At 48.3% G+C, this 19,938-nt stretch overlaps 1 protein-coding gene across 8 annotated transcripts in view; it reads right to left on the reverse strand.

The window, feature by feature from the left end:
• Mtss1 (MTSS I-BAR domain containing 1) overlaps positions 1-19,938 on the reverse strand; it is a 138,729-nt gene that overhangs the window by 30,006 nt on the left and 88,785 nt on the right. For all 8 annotated transcript variants that reach the window (XM_057791521.1, XM_057791518.1, XM_057791525.1 and 5 more), the window contains exons 4-5: positions 4,086-4,170; positions 2,608-2,699 (exon numbers count right to left, since the gene is read on the reverse strand). In XM_057791521.1, coding sequence (XP_057647504.1) covers positions 2,608-2,699; positions 4,086-4,170 — 177 coding nt within the window. The remainder of the gene's footprint in view (positions 1-2,607; positions 2,700-4,085; positions 4,171-19,938) is intronic.

Here is a 19,938-nt window from a genome sequence, read left to right on the forward strand (position 1 = left end):
AACCAAGAGCTACTAGAGCTACTAAGGAAGACACTTGGCATTGAGTTCTGGTCTCCATGTGTGCATCCACGGGTATTCACCCCTACATGGGCAAGCACAGATAACACACACACACACACACACACACACACACCAATCCCTGCAAGTCCTCTTGGTACAGCAGGAAGCCCATGAGGAGGGGGAGAGTCTACTTCTGGTGGCTTTCTCTCCATCTAGTTCACCTTTCACGGCCCCACCCTCACTGCCATGAGACAGGACACCTTTATTTATTTATTTTTTTAAATAATATTTATTTATTTATTATGTATACAATATTCAGTCTGTGGGTGTGCCTGAAGGCCAGACGAGGTTGTGAGCCACCATGTGGTTGCTGGGAACTGAACTCAGGACCTTTGGAAGAGCAGGCGATGCTCTTAACCACTGAGCCATCTCTCCAGCCCCCGAGAGGACACCTTTAAACGGCACCTCGGCACCTCTTGAGATGATATGCAGAGACTGACAAAGGGTCTAACTCTGTGTTGGGGCCCAGGCCGTCTCTGTTTCATTGGGAGTATTAAGGAAAGAATGAGCTGACCAGTGTTCTCTGTACGCTCTTGGGATGTGCAGGAAGGGGAATACTGAGGGCCAACCAAGGGACATTGCCTTACTGCCCAAGCACAGGTTAAGCATAGCTCTTTGCTATTTCTTCCCATGATGTGACTCAGGAAAATCGTCCACAGACAAGCGTTACTCATTGGTCTTCGAATCTCTTTTATAGTTAGCTTTGCTGTGCATTTAACACACAAATCAAATTCAACTATCAATTCTTTCTCCATCTGAAAATAATATTCACGTATTTCTATTTTCTTTTTTACTTAATGAAATGATGGCTGACACATGATAAGCTCAAGAGATGACAAGCAAGGACTTGATTAACACACAGTGGGAAAATAAATCCTGTAAATTTGCCCACCTCCTTGATGGCACAGAAAAGCTGAAGATTTAAGTACTGTTTCATACACAGGTGGTGCTAGACCTCAAGAGGAGAAACACCACCAAGGTGTGGCTCTTAAAGAAGAAAATTACTTTTAAAATAAACATCAAGAAGAGACACAGATTCAAGGTGCCATTTTCCCTATTGAAGGTAAATTATAACATTTAAAAAAATGGGAATGAGGGCTGGAAATATGGTTCAGCAAATAAAAGTATTAGCTACTTTTCCAAAGGACCCGGATTGAATTCCCAGCACCTACATGGCGGCTCACAATTGTCTAGTTCCTCAGTGCACACAAGCCTTCATTATTTTACAACATTCTTTTATCAAAATATTTCATTGGCTGTCACTCAAGTTTTTCAGTAACATGGCTCCTAGTAAAAAGACATGACCACCAGAGCTGACCATCAACTTCAGAGGAACATGCACACACGCGCACACACACACCCCCAAAAAACCAACTAAATAAATCTATGTATTTTAAGGCACCAACAAGTGCCAGACATAGAACCCAGGGAAACCCAATCACTCTGAGTGCCTGAACACAGAGGATGGATGATTTGGATGGATGCGAAGTCCCCGGTGGTTACAGACAACTTCTGGGCATGTGGAGTAATCTTCATTGTCCAGTCTATGCAACCTTAAGACCAGAAAGTGGCCCATCTCAGGACCACCTGACATGGGGCATCCACACTCCCCAGTTGATCTGAAGAGCACTTTGACGTCAGACACGGACATGCAGAGTCTGGAGTTTGCCCAGCTGGTTTCTAGTCTTGTTTTGGCACAGCAAGTCCTCGCTATGCTCCTTTCCCTGTGTTTCAGAATGGTAAGGTGTGTCCTGTGCCCTCATATGCTTGAAGTATGTGGTCTGCTTTTTGATTCTGATTTTTACAGGTGATTACAGTTAAGAGATTGTATGACTCGCAGAAGAGACTTTGAACTTTGGACTTGAAAACATGGTTGGGACTGTGATAGACTATGGGGACTTCTGAAGTTGGACTAAATGCACTGTGCTACAAGCTTATGGGAGTGGAATGTGGGAACTGAATGTAATCAGGCCTATAACCTTATAGGGAGTGGCACTATTTGGAGGTGTGGCTTTGTTGGAGTTGGTATGGCCTTGTTGGAGGAAGTGTGTCACTGTGGGGGCGGGCTTTGGGGGTTCCTATGTTCAGGATACTTCTGAATATTTCAGTCGATTTCCTGTTACCTGCCAGATGTAGCACTCTCAGCTCCAGCACCACATCTGCCTGCACACCGCCATGTTCCTGTCATGACGATAACGGACTGAACCTCTGAACTGTAAGCTGCCACTCCAATTAAATGTTTGCTTTCTAAGGGTTGCCATGGTCACGGTGCCTCTTCACAGCACTGATAACCCGGGCTAAGACAACTACGCTTCATGTTAAATTCAGTGACCACAAAACCACAGATCAGTAAGACAGAGGGATCGGGTGCCTAGCAATGTTCCATGCCAGGCAAACAACAGGCAGTCACAATGGGACCCCTCGTCCCCCAAAGCTGAAATGCCTACAGGAGGAAGAGAGACGGAGAGGGTTCTGAGCCATTTTGGTGACAAAAGAAACCCAGTACACCAGTGGCACAGCTGCCACGCTCCAGGCCGCTTTCGGTACCTTTTGCATGGTCTTTGTCCAGCTGGTTGGCCACTTTCTTCCATTCTTCCATCTGTTCTTGAAGCGGGTTTATCAGGCAATCAATCAACGCACTTTTGTCAAAAAATAAAGAAAAGGAGAGATTAAGACATTAAGCGGGTACTTCCTGTTGTCGAGATGCCCACCGGGTGGTGGGTGTGGTAGACTCGCCTGTCATCAATTCCAGCACTTCAGGAGTGAGACAGGAGGATCACCAGTTGGAGGCCAGCCTGGGCTACACAGCAGGAAGCTCCAAAGGATTTGCATTTAGTGGTCAAACATACTTAAATCATTTTCTTGAAGAAAGTAAAAGGCAGACTAACGAACCACTATTGCCTCAAAAGTTCCACCTTCAAAACAGCCATGGCCTTCGGGATACTTTTTATGACTACTAAGAAGTTTTGTAGAAATGTAAGCTGGGGTGATGGCGCATGCCTTCGCACCATTAATCCCAACAACCAAGAAGCAGAGGCGGGTGGATCTCTGTGCGTTCAAGGCTAACACGGTCCACTCTGTGAGTTCTAGGCCAGCCAGAGATATCTTGTGAGCCCTTGTCTCAAATAAATAAACAAACAAACAAACAAACAAATAAACAATAAAATTAAATATAAAAACAACTACATAGAAAAGACTCGTGCCCAGCTGGAGAGACCTCTGCTCATACCCTCTGCGATCTTCCAGCCCACATTAAAAGGCAGGTGGCAGAAACCCGAGGTCTCTCCTCTGGCCACACGGTGGAAGCCACCAAGAGGCAGAAACACCTGAGTTTAACTTTGTGTCTTCTAAAACTCGGGGAAAGGAAAAAGCAATTTTTTAAGACCCCAGGTGCTACAGGCACTCGGGACTTAAAATCCTAAAGACACAGTAACTGCACAAGGAGACAGATGGGAGCGACCCAGAACATTCTCAATAGGCAAGTGCCAGTTTCTAGTCAACGGCAGAGAAGTCTGGGTACGCTCTTGTACTCATGCATCACCTCGAAAAAAGACAGGACAATGCTGGATTGTGCTGATCTGCTTGGGACACAAGGGCCATTTGTATTTGACGGGTGACTCCAAATCCCTGAGCCAGCCATTGCCCTTTCACCCTACCCCTGGTGCCTAATAACTGGGGTACCACTCCCTCTTGGTGGCTCTGGCACCAGCACATGGGCCTGGGGCACAGGGCAGGAGGGCAGGCTTATCTCACTCCTTCCCGAGGCTCCTGTGGGGAGCAGTATACATCATCTCCACAGCTAGGGGGCGATGAGGAGAGCTGTGGGAGGCAGGGCAGGGGAGCATGGGCTGGACTAAGGGTCCACTGCAAGCCCAGCATGGCCTTATCACAGCACAGAGCAGATTCCCAGCTCACTCAGTGACAGAGCAGCAGAATGGGGTGTACGGCCTTAAACACTACCGGGAGAAGATGCCATGTCATTGCACCCCTCACCCTACCCGCTGGAATAGACGGATGCTCCTCACCTGGAGAACTGCCTCAGCTTGGCCTCGATGCTTCTGTGCCGCATACACATCCTGGTGAGCGCTGAGCCAATCTCCCGGGTACCACCTGGAAAAGCAGAGGCAGCTCAGTTGAAGGACAGGGGAGGAGCAGGAATTCGATATTAAACACGAGCCAAGTCTCATCACACCTAGAACCTAGGCCACTACCCTCAGAACTTCTCTTTGTATGTGTGCACATACACACACATGTGAATCTGTGTAATGCGGCTCATTTGCACAGCACCAAGACTAAGGTTACTCTTACTGTACTGTTTTCTAGTCTTAAGTTTTCTTGTTCGTTTTGTACTGTTGATTGTGAGTCAGAAACTGGGATCTGTAGTTTGGCAAGTACGTATGTCTCCAGGCTGAGGCAGCAAGGGCTAAAGCCCTAGTGCCAAAGCCAGAGACCAGAATTCAACAGATGGTAAAGAGAGAAAACTCCTGGAGATCGCTGTCTGACACACGCTCACACAATAAAATATCATTTCTCTTGCCAGGCGATGGTGCCGCACACCCTTAATCCCAGCACTTGGGAGGCAGAGGCAGGGGAATCTCTGTGAATTAGAAGACAGCCTGGTCTACAGAGTGAGTTTCAGGACAGCCACAACTACACAAAGAGAAACTCTCTCTCAGAAAACAAAACAAAAAATTTCCCTATGAAAATATCATATATATATAATATATATATATATGTATATAATATCTGACAAGGAAAGATTAAAGATTCCCTCACCCTGACCCTATCTGCCCAAATAACCGTCAAGGTTGTTTTGGAATAATTAAGAACCTCTGGCTCATTATTTCAGGATGCCTGCAATTCTACAATAAAGCTACAGCAAAGCGAAGTCATGGAATATTTTTTAATTGGACACTGGTGACCGAGATCTTTGAGTTCAGCGAATGTGGGAAGGAAGTTAATGCATGGTTTGATTTTTTCCAAGATTCTTCTTGTTCCTCCCCTTCAGCCACACCCTTTCTAATTATTAGTTTTGAAGTTCTTCTGTTCCTCCCCCTTTTTGGAAAAATTACTGATTATCAGTATTTGCTGGGACATGTGGAGAACAAATTGTCACTTCAGATCACAACTCCATAAGGACCCTGGAGGGCGCAGTCACAAACACTAGGAAAACACATACATGGAACTTGTGAAACGGGGAAGTGTCAACTAAAACAGTCTTCTAACCAACCAAACACTCAGAGGAAAGCCACAGGAATTTATGGCAGGTTTAAGATAAGTCACCAAGAATAAAACAAACAAATCCCTCTTGCTAAAACGCATGGCATTATATGGGTCACATTTTGTTTCATCCTCTCCACAGAAATGCTTGTCTTTTGGTTGAGTCCCCCTCGTTTTCCATTTTATTCCACAAGCTAAGAGCTCTCTACAAGCAAATAACAACAGCAACAACAACAAAAAAATGTAGCTACTAATTAGCAATGCTTCAGCTCCTGGGAAGCGGAGCAAGTGGTCTACCAGGAGGAGTTCAAGGCCAGCTGGGGCTAATCCTTGTCTCAAAACTACGTAAATAAACAAGTTCCCCTCCTGTGCAGAGGCCAGCAGATCCTTTAATCCACAGGCCAGCCTGATCTACACAGCAAACTCCAGACCTGCCAGGGCTACACAGTGAGACCCTTTCTCATGCACAACAACAATAATAATTCTGTACTTTATAGCACCCAAAAAACTGCTTTTCCAGGGAGCTTGCCCAGTCCTCTCAGTTAGAACTTGTCGTGAGGCTGTCCTGTGTATTGTCAGTTAGCAACATCTTGGTCCGGTCTCACTCGGGGCCACCTGCAGGATCCCCTACTACATCCTCAGACTTGAGTATCTGAAAATATCTCCAGCCAGTGACATGTTTTCCCTGACAAATAAAACTCACACTTTACCGCAAACAGTGCTGTAAAACCTTGAGCAAGAAGCAATTGGAATCTCAGGGCTGGTTTGGCATTTAAATGATGCCTCTGGGGGCTGGGGTTGGTAGGAAGAGCGCTTGCCTAGCATGTAGGGGAGCCTTTGGGTTCCATGAGGCTTCCATAGTGGCACACACCTGTAATCCTAGCACTCCAGAGATGGAGGCAGGAGGTTAAAAAATTCAAAGCCATTTTCAATGATATAGCAAATTCAAGGCCAGTGCAGGATATATGAGACTCTGTGTCCCGTCCCCACCCCCCCCCCATCCACCATGATCACCACCCCAAAACCCCATTTCCAGCATGTGCATCTGAGAAAGTGTTTGTGCCTTCCCAGGGACCACCATTAGAGGGCGCAATTCTCACGCCCTCCATTTGTCTTCCCATTCCATCCTCTGCTGGAGGCTTTAAGGTTTTTATTGCTCATGAACAAAGGTGAGGAATGAGAACACTTTATCCCCAGGAAAAGGTTTCTTCTTCCTGTGCCTTCATCTGATTAAAAGTTAATAACATGGCCACACAAGGATATTGGCCCACTTATTCATTGCTGCTAGGAGGGTAGACTAAGGCCTTCCTGGAGGGAAATCGGTAGCAGTGATCAAGAAAGAACCTAAAAATAACATTCTTTGACCCAGCAACTCTAATCCTAAGAATTTAACCTGAGGAAATAATTAAGAAAAATGGCGAATCCTCACCTATGAGGACAATGATTAAAATGTTTACATCAAAAAATCCCCGTACAATGATCTAGTTAAATGAACCATAAGGCATAGACACCCAACTGAATAGGACACAGCTGTTTAGAAACAGAATCATGTATCACTCGGTGCTGCTTCGGATGTTTAGGTATTGGCTTAAGTACTTTTCGTATATTGAATCATTCATCCTCACAATATTCCGAGATGTGCTGATAATGTCGCCATGCCCTTTCCACGGGCAGGAGAAATAAGTGCTCTAAGCGTCTGTCCAAGGTTACAGGACCAGTAAATGACCCTCGACCAAGCTGAATCTTCAGGGTTTGTGTGTTCAGCCACACTCAACCACGTGACACTTCACACAGACAAAAAAGATGGGAAGGGGCGGAGTCCAGCGGAAGCCCAGCTTCCTCATTTACCCACTAGCAAGGGTGGAAAGGTTTTGTTCAGCCAGCTCTCCAAGTTTGCTTCTTGTGTCTAGAACTGTAATGGGTGCCTGAATGGCTAGAATCTGTCCTGGCAAAGCCAGTGCAGACAGCCAGGGGTTGGGGGTCTACTCTGGACCCACACTTCCATCTCCTTGAGGTAGAATTAGAGGCTGGAAAACATCATGACCAAGTCCAGTCCTTCCACCCCGTCCCGTTTTTTCTGTCCTATTATTTCAGTGCCTTCCCAGTATTTTCCATATTTATTTCATCCCCAGGGCCTTCTGGGGGCAGCCGAGTTCTGGGCCGACTGCTACCAAGCAGTTTCTGAACATACTGCCTGTGCCCCACCCCTGTGCCCCTGCACAGGAAGCCCCGGAGAGGACAAGAAATGAAGGAACCTAAAGAAGACTTCCTACCGGCAGTATCTCTGTACCTGGCATGGGGGCAGGAGGCAGACGACACTCTCTGTGGACCCTGGGACCCAGGGTTGGAACTTGCTGATCCCAGCATTAAGGGTCACCCTAAAAATAGATCTATCTGTGGAAGAGCTTAGCAACAGCTGATGCTTTTCTGACCTCCGCTAGGACTTAAAAAAAAGAAAAACACTCAGCAGGTTTGAATTGGAGGAAACTGGCTGGGGCTATAAAGAAAGAGAGGACATCTGGAAGTGGTCCAACGTGACAATGGGAGTATTTATGGAACCACAAATGGCTGGTTTAGGCACCTGGCCTCCTGCAGGGTGGATGAGCCGCTTCCTCCTCGAATGAGCGAGTATTTATCATTTGAAGGCTGGACCAGCAATCTGTTTGTTTTTTCTTTATGTGTGTGAGGCTGACATCAAGAACCTTCCACAATTTGTTCTCTTCATTATATTTTAAATTATTTTTAAATTTTTGAGATATGGTCTCTTGCTGAAGTAGCTCACCAACTGGGCTAGGCTGGCTGGCCAGGGAGCCCCAGGAATGTTCGCATCTTCTCAAGATTACAGGCATGTGCCACCATACCCAGCATTTTTACATGGGTTTGGGGGGCTGAACTCAGGTCCCAGCTTGCATGGCAAGCACTTCACTGACTTAATAAATACATTTTTTACTACAAAACGTTGGAAATAAATGTAAGATAATCTTAGAAAAGGCCTAGACAGAGTTTGGAATCCATGTCAAAAGTGATGCACGCCTGTGACCTTGGGGCTGGGAAGGCAGAGGGTTCTAGAACTGGGTGGCTAGCCAGTTGAGGCAACCAATGAACGACCGGCTCAATAAGAAACCCGATCTCTAATCAATCAATCAATTAAATAATTAATAATGAGTAGAGAAGCGACTGAGAAAGAAACCCAACATTGATCTCTGGTCCCCACACAGTTTTCCATGCTGTGTACCCATACACATGCACGGCACAGATGTATGTGTGTGCACACACACGCACTCACGCTTCACAGCAACCTAGGAGAAAGGCACCTTCCTCGCACCCCAGCAGGGCTTGCTAACGGGCCACACAGCAGCCAAGCAGAACAGGCAATACCTCAACCCTGCTTTGTCTGACTGCTCTCTGGAAGACTTCTTCCTGCTATGACAAGCTGCAGACGTCCCCAGCTGAGGACAAGGAGGAGCATTTCACGCCACAAACAGAATACAAATTGTTTCACGACTGCTTCCCCTGTTTCTCGGAGGGTGGGAAGGAAACTGAGAGGCAAAGGCCAGGGAGCCACTGTTCCTTCCTCCAAACAGTAGCCCGGGTGGACAGATCCTCCCACTGCCACTGGGAAGGCGGTGTCTATCAAGTGGCATTGTCACACCCCGCCAAGCTGCCTCATTTGCAGGCGCCTCCACCTCCCAGCACAGCAGGGGCTGCATGGGCAGGTGGCCTGGGCCTGCCATGTGGGCAGGTGGCAGGCAAGGACCGAAAGCTGTTTTGTCAGGCTGGATTCTGCAGTAGGGCAGGAAAGAGCTCAAGAACAGATTCAGGAACTGCTCTGGCCGCAGCGTGAGGGTGGAGTGAGTTACTGTGTGTTTTGACTGGCCTGCCAAAGGCTCATGCTGGAAAGCTCACGGAGCCTGGGGTTACCGCTAGACAGTAGAATAGTCTCTGGAACCTCCCAGGAGCAGAGCACAGGACGAGACAGTTTCTTAGACGCTCTCTCATCCTTGCAAAATCCTCGGGTGATCTATAGGGCCCGTGACCCTAGAACTTCCATACTCACAAAGCTTGAACCCCACTAATTCCCTGCCATCTCCTGAGCTAAGCTGGGGGATAAACCAGAAAAGGATGAGGGGCTCTGAAGTCAGTCAAAAATACAGCTTCGGCAAGGGCTTCCCTCCCATTAGGCGGTCACGTGGCATTGGTAAGGATCTGACTTGTTTCAACGCAGATGCTGACATTGTATTTAAAAAACAAAAAGCAGTATATGGCCTACTACCGATTCAGTGTTATTTTGACTCTCTCACACCCTAACATCAGCATTCATTTCTAATTTGTGTCTCTTATAAAACATCCTGAGTAATCTAAATTTTTGCACTTTTTTGTTTCCCCAATGTGTGCGTGCATGCGTGCACAACTGAGTCCAGGGCCCTCGTGCATGCTTTTCAAGTCCTCCGTCAGTGGGCCCCACCCCTAACCCTTTCAGCCCCCTTTAACCACTGCCTCATCCATACTTTGGTGGTGACTGTTTCTGAAAGGAACCTGCTTTAATCACATCTTTCTAAACACTCTACTCATTTTGTAGAAGAAACAAATATTGATCTTTACACCATATTCCCAAGACTTATCTACCTCGTATCTACAACAGCCGTTCAACCGGTCTGTACAGGTTTGGGAGTTTAGGACTCTTCGTTAAGCCTGAAACTCAGGTGGGACACACTAGCGAAGATCCCAACTCCAAGTGCACAAAAGGCAGTGATGGTATATTTTACAGGGAAAATAAGGCACACTGGCTATATCCAGGGACCAGTTATGCAGAGCGCTGCTGAAACAATAACCGCCAGGTCCTCCGAAGGAGGAAGACAGGGCAATTAGCTTTGGTCAGGCTGTTGTGGAGCCATTATAAGGCACTAGCTGACCTGCAAGCAGCCTCTCTCCTCCTGCTTGTATTATTATTCCTCTCCAGGGAGTTGGTAAACCGGGTTGGTTTCCATGAATGCCAATCCTCCACCTCCAACAGTCCTACCTGCAGCACCTGCTGGGAAAGACGCCCTGTGCACCCAGTGACACCCAAGCACCCAGAGAGAGACTGGCAGCACCCAAAGCAAGGGCAGCCGACTCTAGACGACCCTGATCCTGCTGCCCCGCCCTCTAAGCAGGCAGGCAGTCACCCTCGGCTACCCAGCTTTGCAAGAACCCCTGGATCTCCTTGGCTGTTCCTTTCTATTGCAGAGCTCCACACCATTACCTCACCAGCTTCCGTGCAGCCAGGAAGGGAAGGGAAAGCTCCTACTGAAATGAATGCTGGGGCTGTCGTGGGACACACAGGCCCTTCAGGCCCAATTCTGCAACGGCCTGGCAGGCTGTAATGTTTTGATATCTCTCACACACAAGCGCCCATTCTCAGGGGGCATCGAAGACTCAAAATGTCAGGTGTCTTTTCACCTTGGCAGTGGCTGGAGGCTTGCCCAGTGCTGCGCCACAGAAGCTGCCTCAGTGTGCACCAGCTGCTGCTCTGGCTGGGCAGGCAGAGCATGGCTGGATATACCATCTGCCACCAGAGGGGATGTCTGGAGGCCAGCCCTCGCCTTGGCTGAAGCAGGTGTGAGCACACACATGTGCGCTCTCACACGCATGTGCGCTCTCACACGCATGCATACACAAACTCATGCAAAGAGTGAAGCATCCATCAGACTTGATCATGAAGCTGGGGGTACTCTCCTCCCTTCCAGTCCCCTCATCTCTTCTGGGTGTCTTTCACCAACAAGGAAAGGTTTCTGGTAGAGAGCCAATGGTACCAGAGAACGGCATCCCGAGGGTGAGTCTGAATTTCAACAGCAGAAGAAGGCAGTTTCCGTTCTCATGCCTGCAAAGGTGTAATGGCGACACTCCAGCAAGCAAAGAGCATGCTTTGCTTACAGGCTGAGCACAAAGAACAAAATCTAAAGGCAGTAGGAGAATGACTAGACACAGATCAAACAATGGCTCTCGGAGGGATACTTCAGTACTCTAGGCAAAGAGCCCAGCCAGATCTCGGCTATGGCAGGCACACCTGCACCTCTGATGGCCTCCAAACCAGGCTAGATAACCCCTCTCCCAAGCAGAAGTCAATGTGACCATGAAACAGCATTCTTACACTCAGTCACTGTTTAGGAAATGTACCTAAGACAGTTACTGTGCTGTGATGTGAAACAGCCCCTACTCTAACAACAAAGACCCCATTCCTACAGATAGATGGAGTTTCACAGTGACTTTGAAACCAGGAGGTGCCACCTTACAGACAAGCAGCTGCTTGCCACCCCAGCACCACACTCCTGCCCGGGATTACGGGGCAGCTCCTGGTGTCCAGAAGGAGTCCTCCTTGCTGCAGTTTCTCCCACTCAGGGAAACTGCTGTGTGTTCTCCAGAGGCCCTTGCCTGGTTTCCTGTGAGAGGACGAGTGTTTTCATCTAGGGTCAAGGTGTGCACTCAGAGTAACAAGCCATGTTTCTTCTGGATTCATCTGCACTTTGCTTTTAGCCTGGGGACGGCCAGGTGCAAAGCTGGGAGAAGATGGGTCCGCAGACATCCTTGACTCAAGGATAAAGAGCGCCAGTTTCTAGTGGTCCAGATTATCACAGACCCTATACCTTAGACTAGGCTGCCCTCAGCAGCAGCAGCCAGACAGGAGTCACTGCAGGGTACCCAGTGCCTGTGCCAGCCCTGACAACGGAGTAAAAACCGTCCAAGCTCTTCCCTATGCACTGCTATAGCCTAGGATGTCCCTGCAACACATTCAAGGAAATGAGCACATACACCACAAGAGTGTGTCTTTAACTTACGGAGGAAGGCTCCTTAGGTCAAAACTAAATCTTAAAACAGGTTTTCAAAAATAAACCACGCCAGCCCCTCACAAAGGAACCGCCACTTCCTGTTGACCACAATGGTGATTCCAGGGAGTCGCTTTAACTTCAAGGAAGAAAGACACATGTGGAATTTCCTTTTTTATTTTAAAACTGTTATTCAGCAACTGTGCATAGCTGGGTGTGTATGGGGAATCCAGCTGGTGTTTAGGGGACAGCTAATACTGTGCGTTCAGCAAATGCTAGGTGTTAGGTCGATGCAAATAATTCCAATCAGACCAAATTAGACCATGCTTAATAAATGCAGCACTCCCAGGTGGTCAGGAGCATGGCGAGGGAGAGAGAGACCCTGGGGAGGGGTCAGCGCTTGGTGGGCTTTTCCAGAGGTGGAATCTGAGTCCAGACCAAGACAACTCCCAGAGGGAGGGGTCTTGAGATGGAGCTTTCTGCTCTACTGGCGCCTCAAGAATGGATGCCAGGGGCTGGGGTGACGTTTCCAATCACCAGGGAGGGACAGTGTCCCCTTTCTTGACAACACCGTGGTGCCCCCACACAGGCTGGAAGATCGTGCAAGCTGTTATCAGATGATGATTATTCAGCTGGTCCCCCCACTTCTCGGTGTCTCCCATTTCACAACTTTTCAGAAAACAAAACCACACAGTCCCACCACCATCTGGTGCCTTCAGACCAATATGCATGAGATTTTGGCACGCGTGGTACTGGCAGCCACAAAGACCAATATTCCACTTTGTCGCTGTTTAAAGGCAAAGCGAGGATGGTATTACGGAAACATGAACCACGGACACATTCACAGTATGAAAAACCAGGATAGGAGCAAGCATGGTCACGTGGGTCTGCCTTCCTAGAGTATAGCCCCTCTGAGGATGTCACCCAGGAAGTACTACAGGCTCCCCGACATGTGCAACCATGAACCCCCACTGCCGTTGCCAGACTCTTCCATGTGGACACAGAAAGAGGCTCCTTCTGGAGCCATGCAAGGGAGACTGGAGGACACCAGCTCAGCCAGTGAAGCCGACGTGGCCTGATGCAGGAACCACATGTCATTTTCTTAGCTGCCAAACTGTAACTGTCGGGGAGGCTCACAGTAGCCAACTCTGAGTTTACTTCCCAGGCAGCCTTCATGGCAAGTCAGATCAGATGAATCACTGAGAAGGTAGCTGGAAGATGTGTGATCAAAATGGGAGTGTGGATCAGTGAAGAGCTCACACATCCACATCCTGCAACAACATGGGCCCCCTTGAGCCCGCCAACATCAGATCCCTTTCAACTCTCCTCGCTTAAGGGGTCTCTGCACATCCATGAACCAGATTGGGAGTGTAAGCTTTTGTCACACCTCTTCTAGTGCTTGCAATGTGACAAGTTCTGGCAAAAACACCCCAGCTACTATTCTAAAAGAGAGCACTCTAGTAGATGTTGGTGGAACTCTAGTAGTAGTTGGTAGGAACACTTGCGTAATTAAGAGGTCCCAAGTTCGACTCCCTGCTGTCGAAAAAGCCAGGCATGGCTGTGTATGCCTGTAACTCTAGCACTGGAGGGTACACAGAGGGAGGTGCCAAGGGCTCACTGGCTCACTCGTCAACATGGTGAGCTTCTCCAGGCTCACTGAGAGACTTAGAGCATCTGATGCAGGCACCCACCCTCCTCAAGTATATCCAACACAAGTACGCACAAACCTAAAGTAATATTAATACAAATAAAAACCTCGCTGTACTCCTTGTGGCCACCACAGGCTGCAGCTGACATTGGCCTCACGTTGCCGAGGCTGACAATGGTGCGGAGAGGCTGAAGGAGAACTAACTCCAACTCTGGCTCATCAGAGGACCTGGCTGTCACCACGCAGCACAGCAAACACACGGGATGCACGGGCAGAAGAAAGTAGCACCGAGTGTCCCAACATCCCGCCTCCCCTCTCTCTCTTCCAATGCCAGGGCTGAAAACCAATTTCAGTTTCCAGTTCCCAAGATGAGTCTCGAGGTCAAGAGGATATCTGAAAAGGAGCCGGGGGATTCCGAAAAGCCTCCCTGATGCTCATGTTAACTATTACATTCCATCTTTTGCTTTAGAACAGTATCAGACCTGGACACACATGCACCCGTGAAGAAAAATGATAAAAATGAAAATCCTTTAAAATGCTTTTGGTAAGAGCTTACAAAGTTTAAGGTAGGTCCACCGCAGAGGCTAGAAAAATTCAACCTTCAGTTCCTAAAATGTCTCTCACCCTACCTGGTTCCCACAACCACAGAGCACAGTTATGGGGGGCACAGTCAGAGGCTGGTCCTTTTTTAATGACCCACATCCACCCTTCCTCTTCTGCCTCTCCTTCCTCTTGCATTCTTCCCCTCACGCCCACTCAGCAACCTGCTCTCCTAACAGGACACAAAGACAGGGAGTGATCTGAAGCCGTTCACTGCTCTACCATCAATTACAGGACAGGAAGCTGCCAGAGGCAGGGAACTGAGGGGGATACGGGCTGGCCTGGTGTCCTGAGGGGAAGTACATCAACCATGCTAACACAAATGGCCTGCTGCTCTGTCAAGGTCATGGCCTGATCCCCAGGGACCAGTTGGGTCTGATTTATGGCCCCTGAGTGGTGTGCAAGTAGCTGCCAAGAGCTGAGCTGTCAGGGAGTCTGACGGCTTCCTGTCTCAACCCTGGGGAAAGATTAGGACCTAGACAAAAAAACAGCTTACCTGTTAAACCCAGACAAAAGTGGGGTTGACAAATGAGTTTCATGCCTTAGGTTAATTATCATCAAGTAGTAAGGTTGCATCTGGGCCCAATGAAAAAGAGAAGTTTAGGTGGTTGGCAGGGCCAGCAATAATGCAGGAACAGTATAAAGCTGCGTCCCTGGGCTTTCTACTCTATCCCTAAAGTTACAGAACAGTATTAAAGACTTCAATATGCATAGAGATTGCCATTCCTCGGGGGTCAGCCTGGAGAGGGCACGAGGGTCAGCATTTCTAACCAGCTCCCCCAAAGATGGCAATTTGGGCCTAGACCACACCCACATTGTATGGGGAAGAGGCCAGAGCATTTCATCCGTCAATGCACTTTGCCCATCCTGAGAACACTGAAGACTCTCTAGGTGAACGCTGGTGGATCTGGTGTTCCAGATACATCGTAGAAACACAGCAAACATGACTCATCACCAGGCTGTGATCTATAAGACAGGTTGGCTGCGGGAGTGGGGCTCCTGCCTTAGCCCCGCCCCCCACTTTAGTGTCCCCTTCCAAACAAGACTCTTCCTCTGAGCCGGTGTCCTCCAACCAATGGGTAAAATTACAATTGATCTAGAGAAAACAAGTTTGAGGTACCAGATATGCCTGGTGGTGGCAAAGTGGTCCAATGGAAGACGGGCACTGAACAGGAAAGGTCTGTTGGCCTCCAGCTTCCCCCACATCTCATTTCAGTGGTCTTTAAAGTAATGATGAAGGGGCTTTTCTCTCCTGCCTAGCAGAGGATTAGAGTAGCCAGAAGGCCACCCGCACTTCTGCATCATGTGGGAGGACAAAGGGCAGGGGCATTGTAACTTTTCTTGTCGCTATAATCAACAAGTATCTCAGAGATGCAGTGGAAGAGAGGAAGGACTTGATTTGGTTCACGTCCGCGCAGTGTTAAGAGAGGAAGAACTTGATTTGGTTCATGTCCGTCGAGGCAAGGACGTGGTGGCAACAGAAGCTTGAGACAGCTGCTCACATGGAACAATCGAGGCAGAGGATGAATACCAGTGTTCAGCTCACTCTTCTTCTTTCCTTCTGACAGTTAGGGGGAGTCTTCTCATTGCAATCCTCACAGTCACGCCCAGAGACTCATCTCCCAGGTGATTCTAGGTCCCATCAGGCTGACAATACTGTTATGAGAGGAAAGGGTGGGTTCCCGAGACGAGAACAGTTGCTGGTCTGCCTCCTCCTTCCTCTTGAGTATGTGTATACTGTAACGTTTCTCATGTTGCCCTGGGCCTGTGCCCTCCATCACACGGTGACCTCCTATGGAGAGCAACTACTTCCACGCCATCCTTGAATTCTGTGTGTCTGGGATGAAGGCTCAATAGGGTATTTGCAAATGAAGGAATGAAAGGGGATGGGGAAATTAGCTCCATGGAAAACAGGTATCCCCAACATTTTGGCAGCTCAAATAAATGTGAGCTACTGGAGAGAGCAACAAATACAGGTTAGGCTCACCCAAGAGGTCCTTCTGTCTGCTTGTGGGCAGACCAAGGGAGAAAGGATTTCAAGACCCTATTGTTGCAAGCTCTGCCTCTGAGAGTCAATGTCATGGAAAATGTGCGTGCCTAACAGCTAATCTAATTATAGACACTTGATACAGGCTATTCGGAATGCCTTTCAAATAAAGTTAAGGATTTACACACCCACGAAGAGCAAAGTAATAACAAGAGAATAACAGTTCTTCCTAAAAGAGCACACACACACACAAAAAAAAAAAAATGGGAGCAGAGAATCCAGTTTTTTGAAGACATGAAGCTGACAGAGACTTCAAAGTGCCCCCCAAAGGATAGAACCAGGCCCATTAAAATGTTCCCGATAAGCAGAACTTATTTTTTGAGAAGATAATTACCAACAATCTCAGGAAGAAATGTCAAGTCTCCTTCCATGCTATTAGAAAGGCTGCCCAGGAGCAGATCTGTTGCCATGACAACTGCTTGCCAGAGGATAAGGATGGGCAAGGGACCTGCCAAATAGTATTCTCAACAATGAGCCTGCAATTTCTTGCAGTCACTCTGGAAAGAACCTTCAGCATCTAGAGCCGGAGTAGCCAACAGCTGGGTGAGGCTGCTATAGTATGACATCAGAATTTCTTCTTCAGCATCCTTGGCTCAGATGAAACATCACCAGCTGCGGGCTTATTCCCAGGCATGGCGACTGAGGACAAAAGGGAGACGTCAAGAGATGGAAAGGTAGGTGGAGCTCCAGGGCTCACTAGCTAGCCAGACTAGCCCAGACTGTGAGCTCCAGATTCAGAGGAAGAACCTATCTCAGGGAAATAAGGTGGGAAGCAATAGAGAAGGGCACTTGACACGAACTTCTGGCCTCCATATGCACAGGTAAGTGCACTTGTGCACATGTACACACACACACAGCGGAAGGCCTCGTTTCCACAGCAACCCACTGGTTCTAACTATCCACGCAGACTAAGGACTTCACCGCTGTCATGGCTACTTGGAAGAGAAACAGCCCCAAGTTGTTTGCGGTATTCTGTGAACGTCGTGGCAGAATATAAAATAGGTTAATTTAAGATGTAAGAGCTAGCTAGGAATAAGCCTGAGCCATTGGCCCTTCCAGTGTTCCAGATGCTTAGGCAGGCTGGTTACAGGGCCTCAACCCTGGGCTTTTCCATACTCCATGGATTCTTACTCTCCTCTGCCATCAACAGAAGTCATAGCACCAAGGTCTTCAGGGTCCAATGTTATACCTGCCCCCATCATGCAGCTCATCTGTCACCATGAGATCCCTGTGACAGAGCCTGTGATGGTCTGCTGCTCTGCTGTGGATGCTGGAGGAGGGACACGGGCTCCGGTATCTGATCGCTGTGTTTCTTGTTGGTGGTACTTCTGTGGCTGTTGTCAGTCTCCTGTTCAGGCAGTAAAAACATCCCATCTGCTTCGCTTTTCACTGCCTAAGCCCAGCCCACCAATATGTTTCGATTCCTTCCGACATCCTGCCCTTAGCAGGATGATGTGACTAGATATCAGCATGTCAGTGCCAGGGGCATTGTGGCCACCGCTGCCATTTGTCAGAAGTCCAGGTACAAAGAAGCATCCTATAATATCACGGACATTAAGATGGAAGGGGAATACAGGCACAGAGAGAGGAACAGGACAGTCTGAGTGCCCTGCCATCCTTCTACGACGTCCCTTTCTGAGTCTGAAGGGATTTCTGCTGTTACAACTGAGAACTAGCGATAGGATCGGGGCTAGAAGTAAGCCCTTCTCAATGCACTCCTTGAGCAAGGATACACTTAGTTGTTGAAAAGAAATCTTGATTGCTTTGTCACTTCAAATTCTGAAATCCTTTCTGAGAACAGGGATCTGTTAGCAAACAATCAGATGAACCAGCAGAAATCTACACCTAAGGACGTGCATTTCTGCTGACCTCTGGTCCAAAGCAAATCCTAACATTTCCCAATCGGGATTATGTAAGCACACAGCTAAGCAACAGCTGGAAAGGCTGTCTGGTCAGAGTGTAGGTAGGATGGCTGCCTCTGTCCCGCAGGGCAAGTCAGGCTCCATGAGCACAGTGAAGCTCTTCCCACAGTCATTCCCAAAATACCAGGGACAGGAAAGTGATCTTCAGGCAGGCAGGCAGCCAGTAAAGGAAACCAGGAGCAGTTTCAAGGGGTGGGGTCTCACTGTCTCTGCTCTTTCATCCCACAGATCAAGTCCCCACCAAAGAGCCCCTAGGTCCCAGGGGTTCTGCGTTCAAACCCTTGGCAAGTCAATAATCATTCACTAAATGCATTAACCTCAATTATCCCAGCCAGCCAATTACAAAAGAAATACAAAGCACAACTCTCCCCCTTCTTTTGGAGACCTATGTTAGCTTGGAAAGTTCTGGAATAGTCATCTGAGTATTGCAGAAGGGATCTCATCTAAACCAGAAATCTTCAAGAGAGTAATGCTTTAAACAGGTTTTGATCTGAGGGGAAAGGAGAGGCTCCGCACAGCCTGTGGTCCCCCACCCCAAGGCCCTGGGGGCTACCCAAGATCCCTAGACAAGACACACCCGGCAAAGCCTCTAAATACCTGAGCTGGCCAGAAGTTTAGAGACCTCAAAGGCCTGAGAAGCCATGTGGCAACTGGGGAATAAGAGACTAGGACTTAGAGCCCTGACAAGCAGACAGATGAGATCAGGAAAGCTGTATAAAGATAGCAGACTGTAAAGGAGATGGCAAACTCCAGTCCGCTTCACCCTCCTGACCTGAGAAAAGTCCTTGCAGCTTTATCATTACGTTATACTCATCTTCTCAGCGGCAACCTACACCAAGCAATCTGGATACACGAGTTCGATGTTTATGACAAATCCTATGGGGGACGAACGTTCCCCTTTATAAGGAAGACAATCAGGTAGACAGACAGTAGTGTGGTCCTTCCCGTGGTCCTGAATCGTTTCTCAGTCTGGTGGAAAGCATTCTGACAAGATACCCCTTCTGTACAGACCGGACCTGAATTCTCCCTAAAATAGAATTCTCAACAGTCTTAGCTACCCTCGTCACCCTGGCAAAAAGGTGGGCTTTTCAATGGGAGCCTTTATTTCCAAGGCCCATGGGTCAGACCTCCTGCTGGCTAACTTAAGTCGGAGCAGCTGCTGTTGGCCTCTATGGCAGCCACCACCCTCCGTGTACCCACTACGCATACAGCAAAGTGCTCCTAATGCATCCCCTTCTCACGTGACTTCTGGCATGCATTCATGCCGTGCGTGAACACTGGCCACATGGCTCAACACTATATCACACAACCGATTTCCACTGTCCATACTGTTTGCGAGATCGACCATTGACCAAACTGAGGCTTGGGCAGGTGGCAGAGGAGGTGTGGGGAGCTGCTTGAGTCACACTTGCCTTTCCTGCACCATGGCTGAGCCATGATGATTAAAGAGGTCTAGGAATCTAAAACTGTTTCTTTCCACCTAAAAAACGATGCCAAGTCTGGAGTTTTTCACGTGTGCCTCCCCCACGGGGGCCGCACTCTGTTAACAAAGCTGCCTGCTTGTACTCAGTGAGGCAAACACAAGAGGAGCCATTCCAGACATGAGACAAGAAAGGAGAAGACAAACAGTAAGATCAT

The sequence above is a fragment of the Chionomys nivalis genome, chromosome 17 (genome assembly GCF_950005125.1).
Source record: "Chionomys nivalis chromosome 17, mChiNiv1.1, whole genome shotgun sequence".
NCBI lineage: Eukaryota > Metazoa > Chordata > Mammalia > Rodentia > Cricetidae > Chionomys > Chionomys nivalis.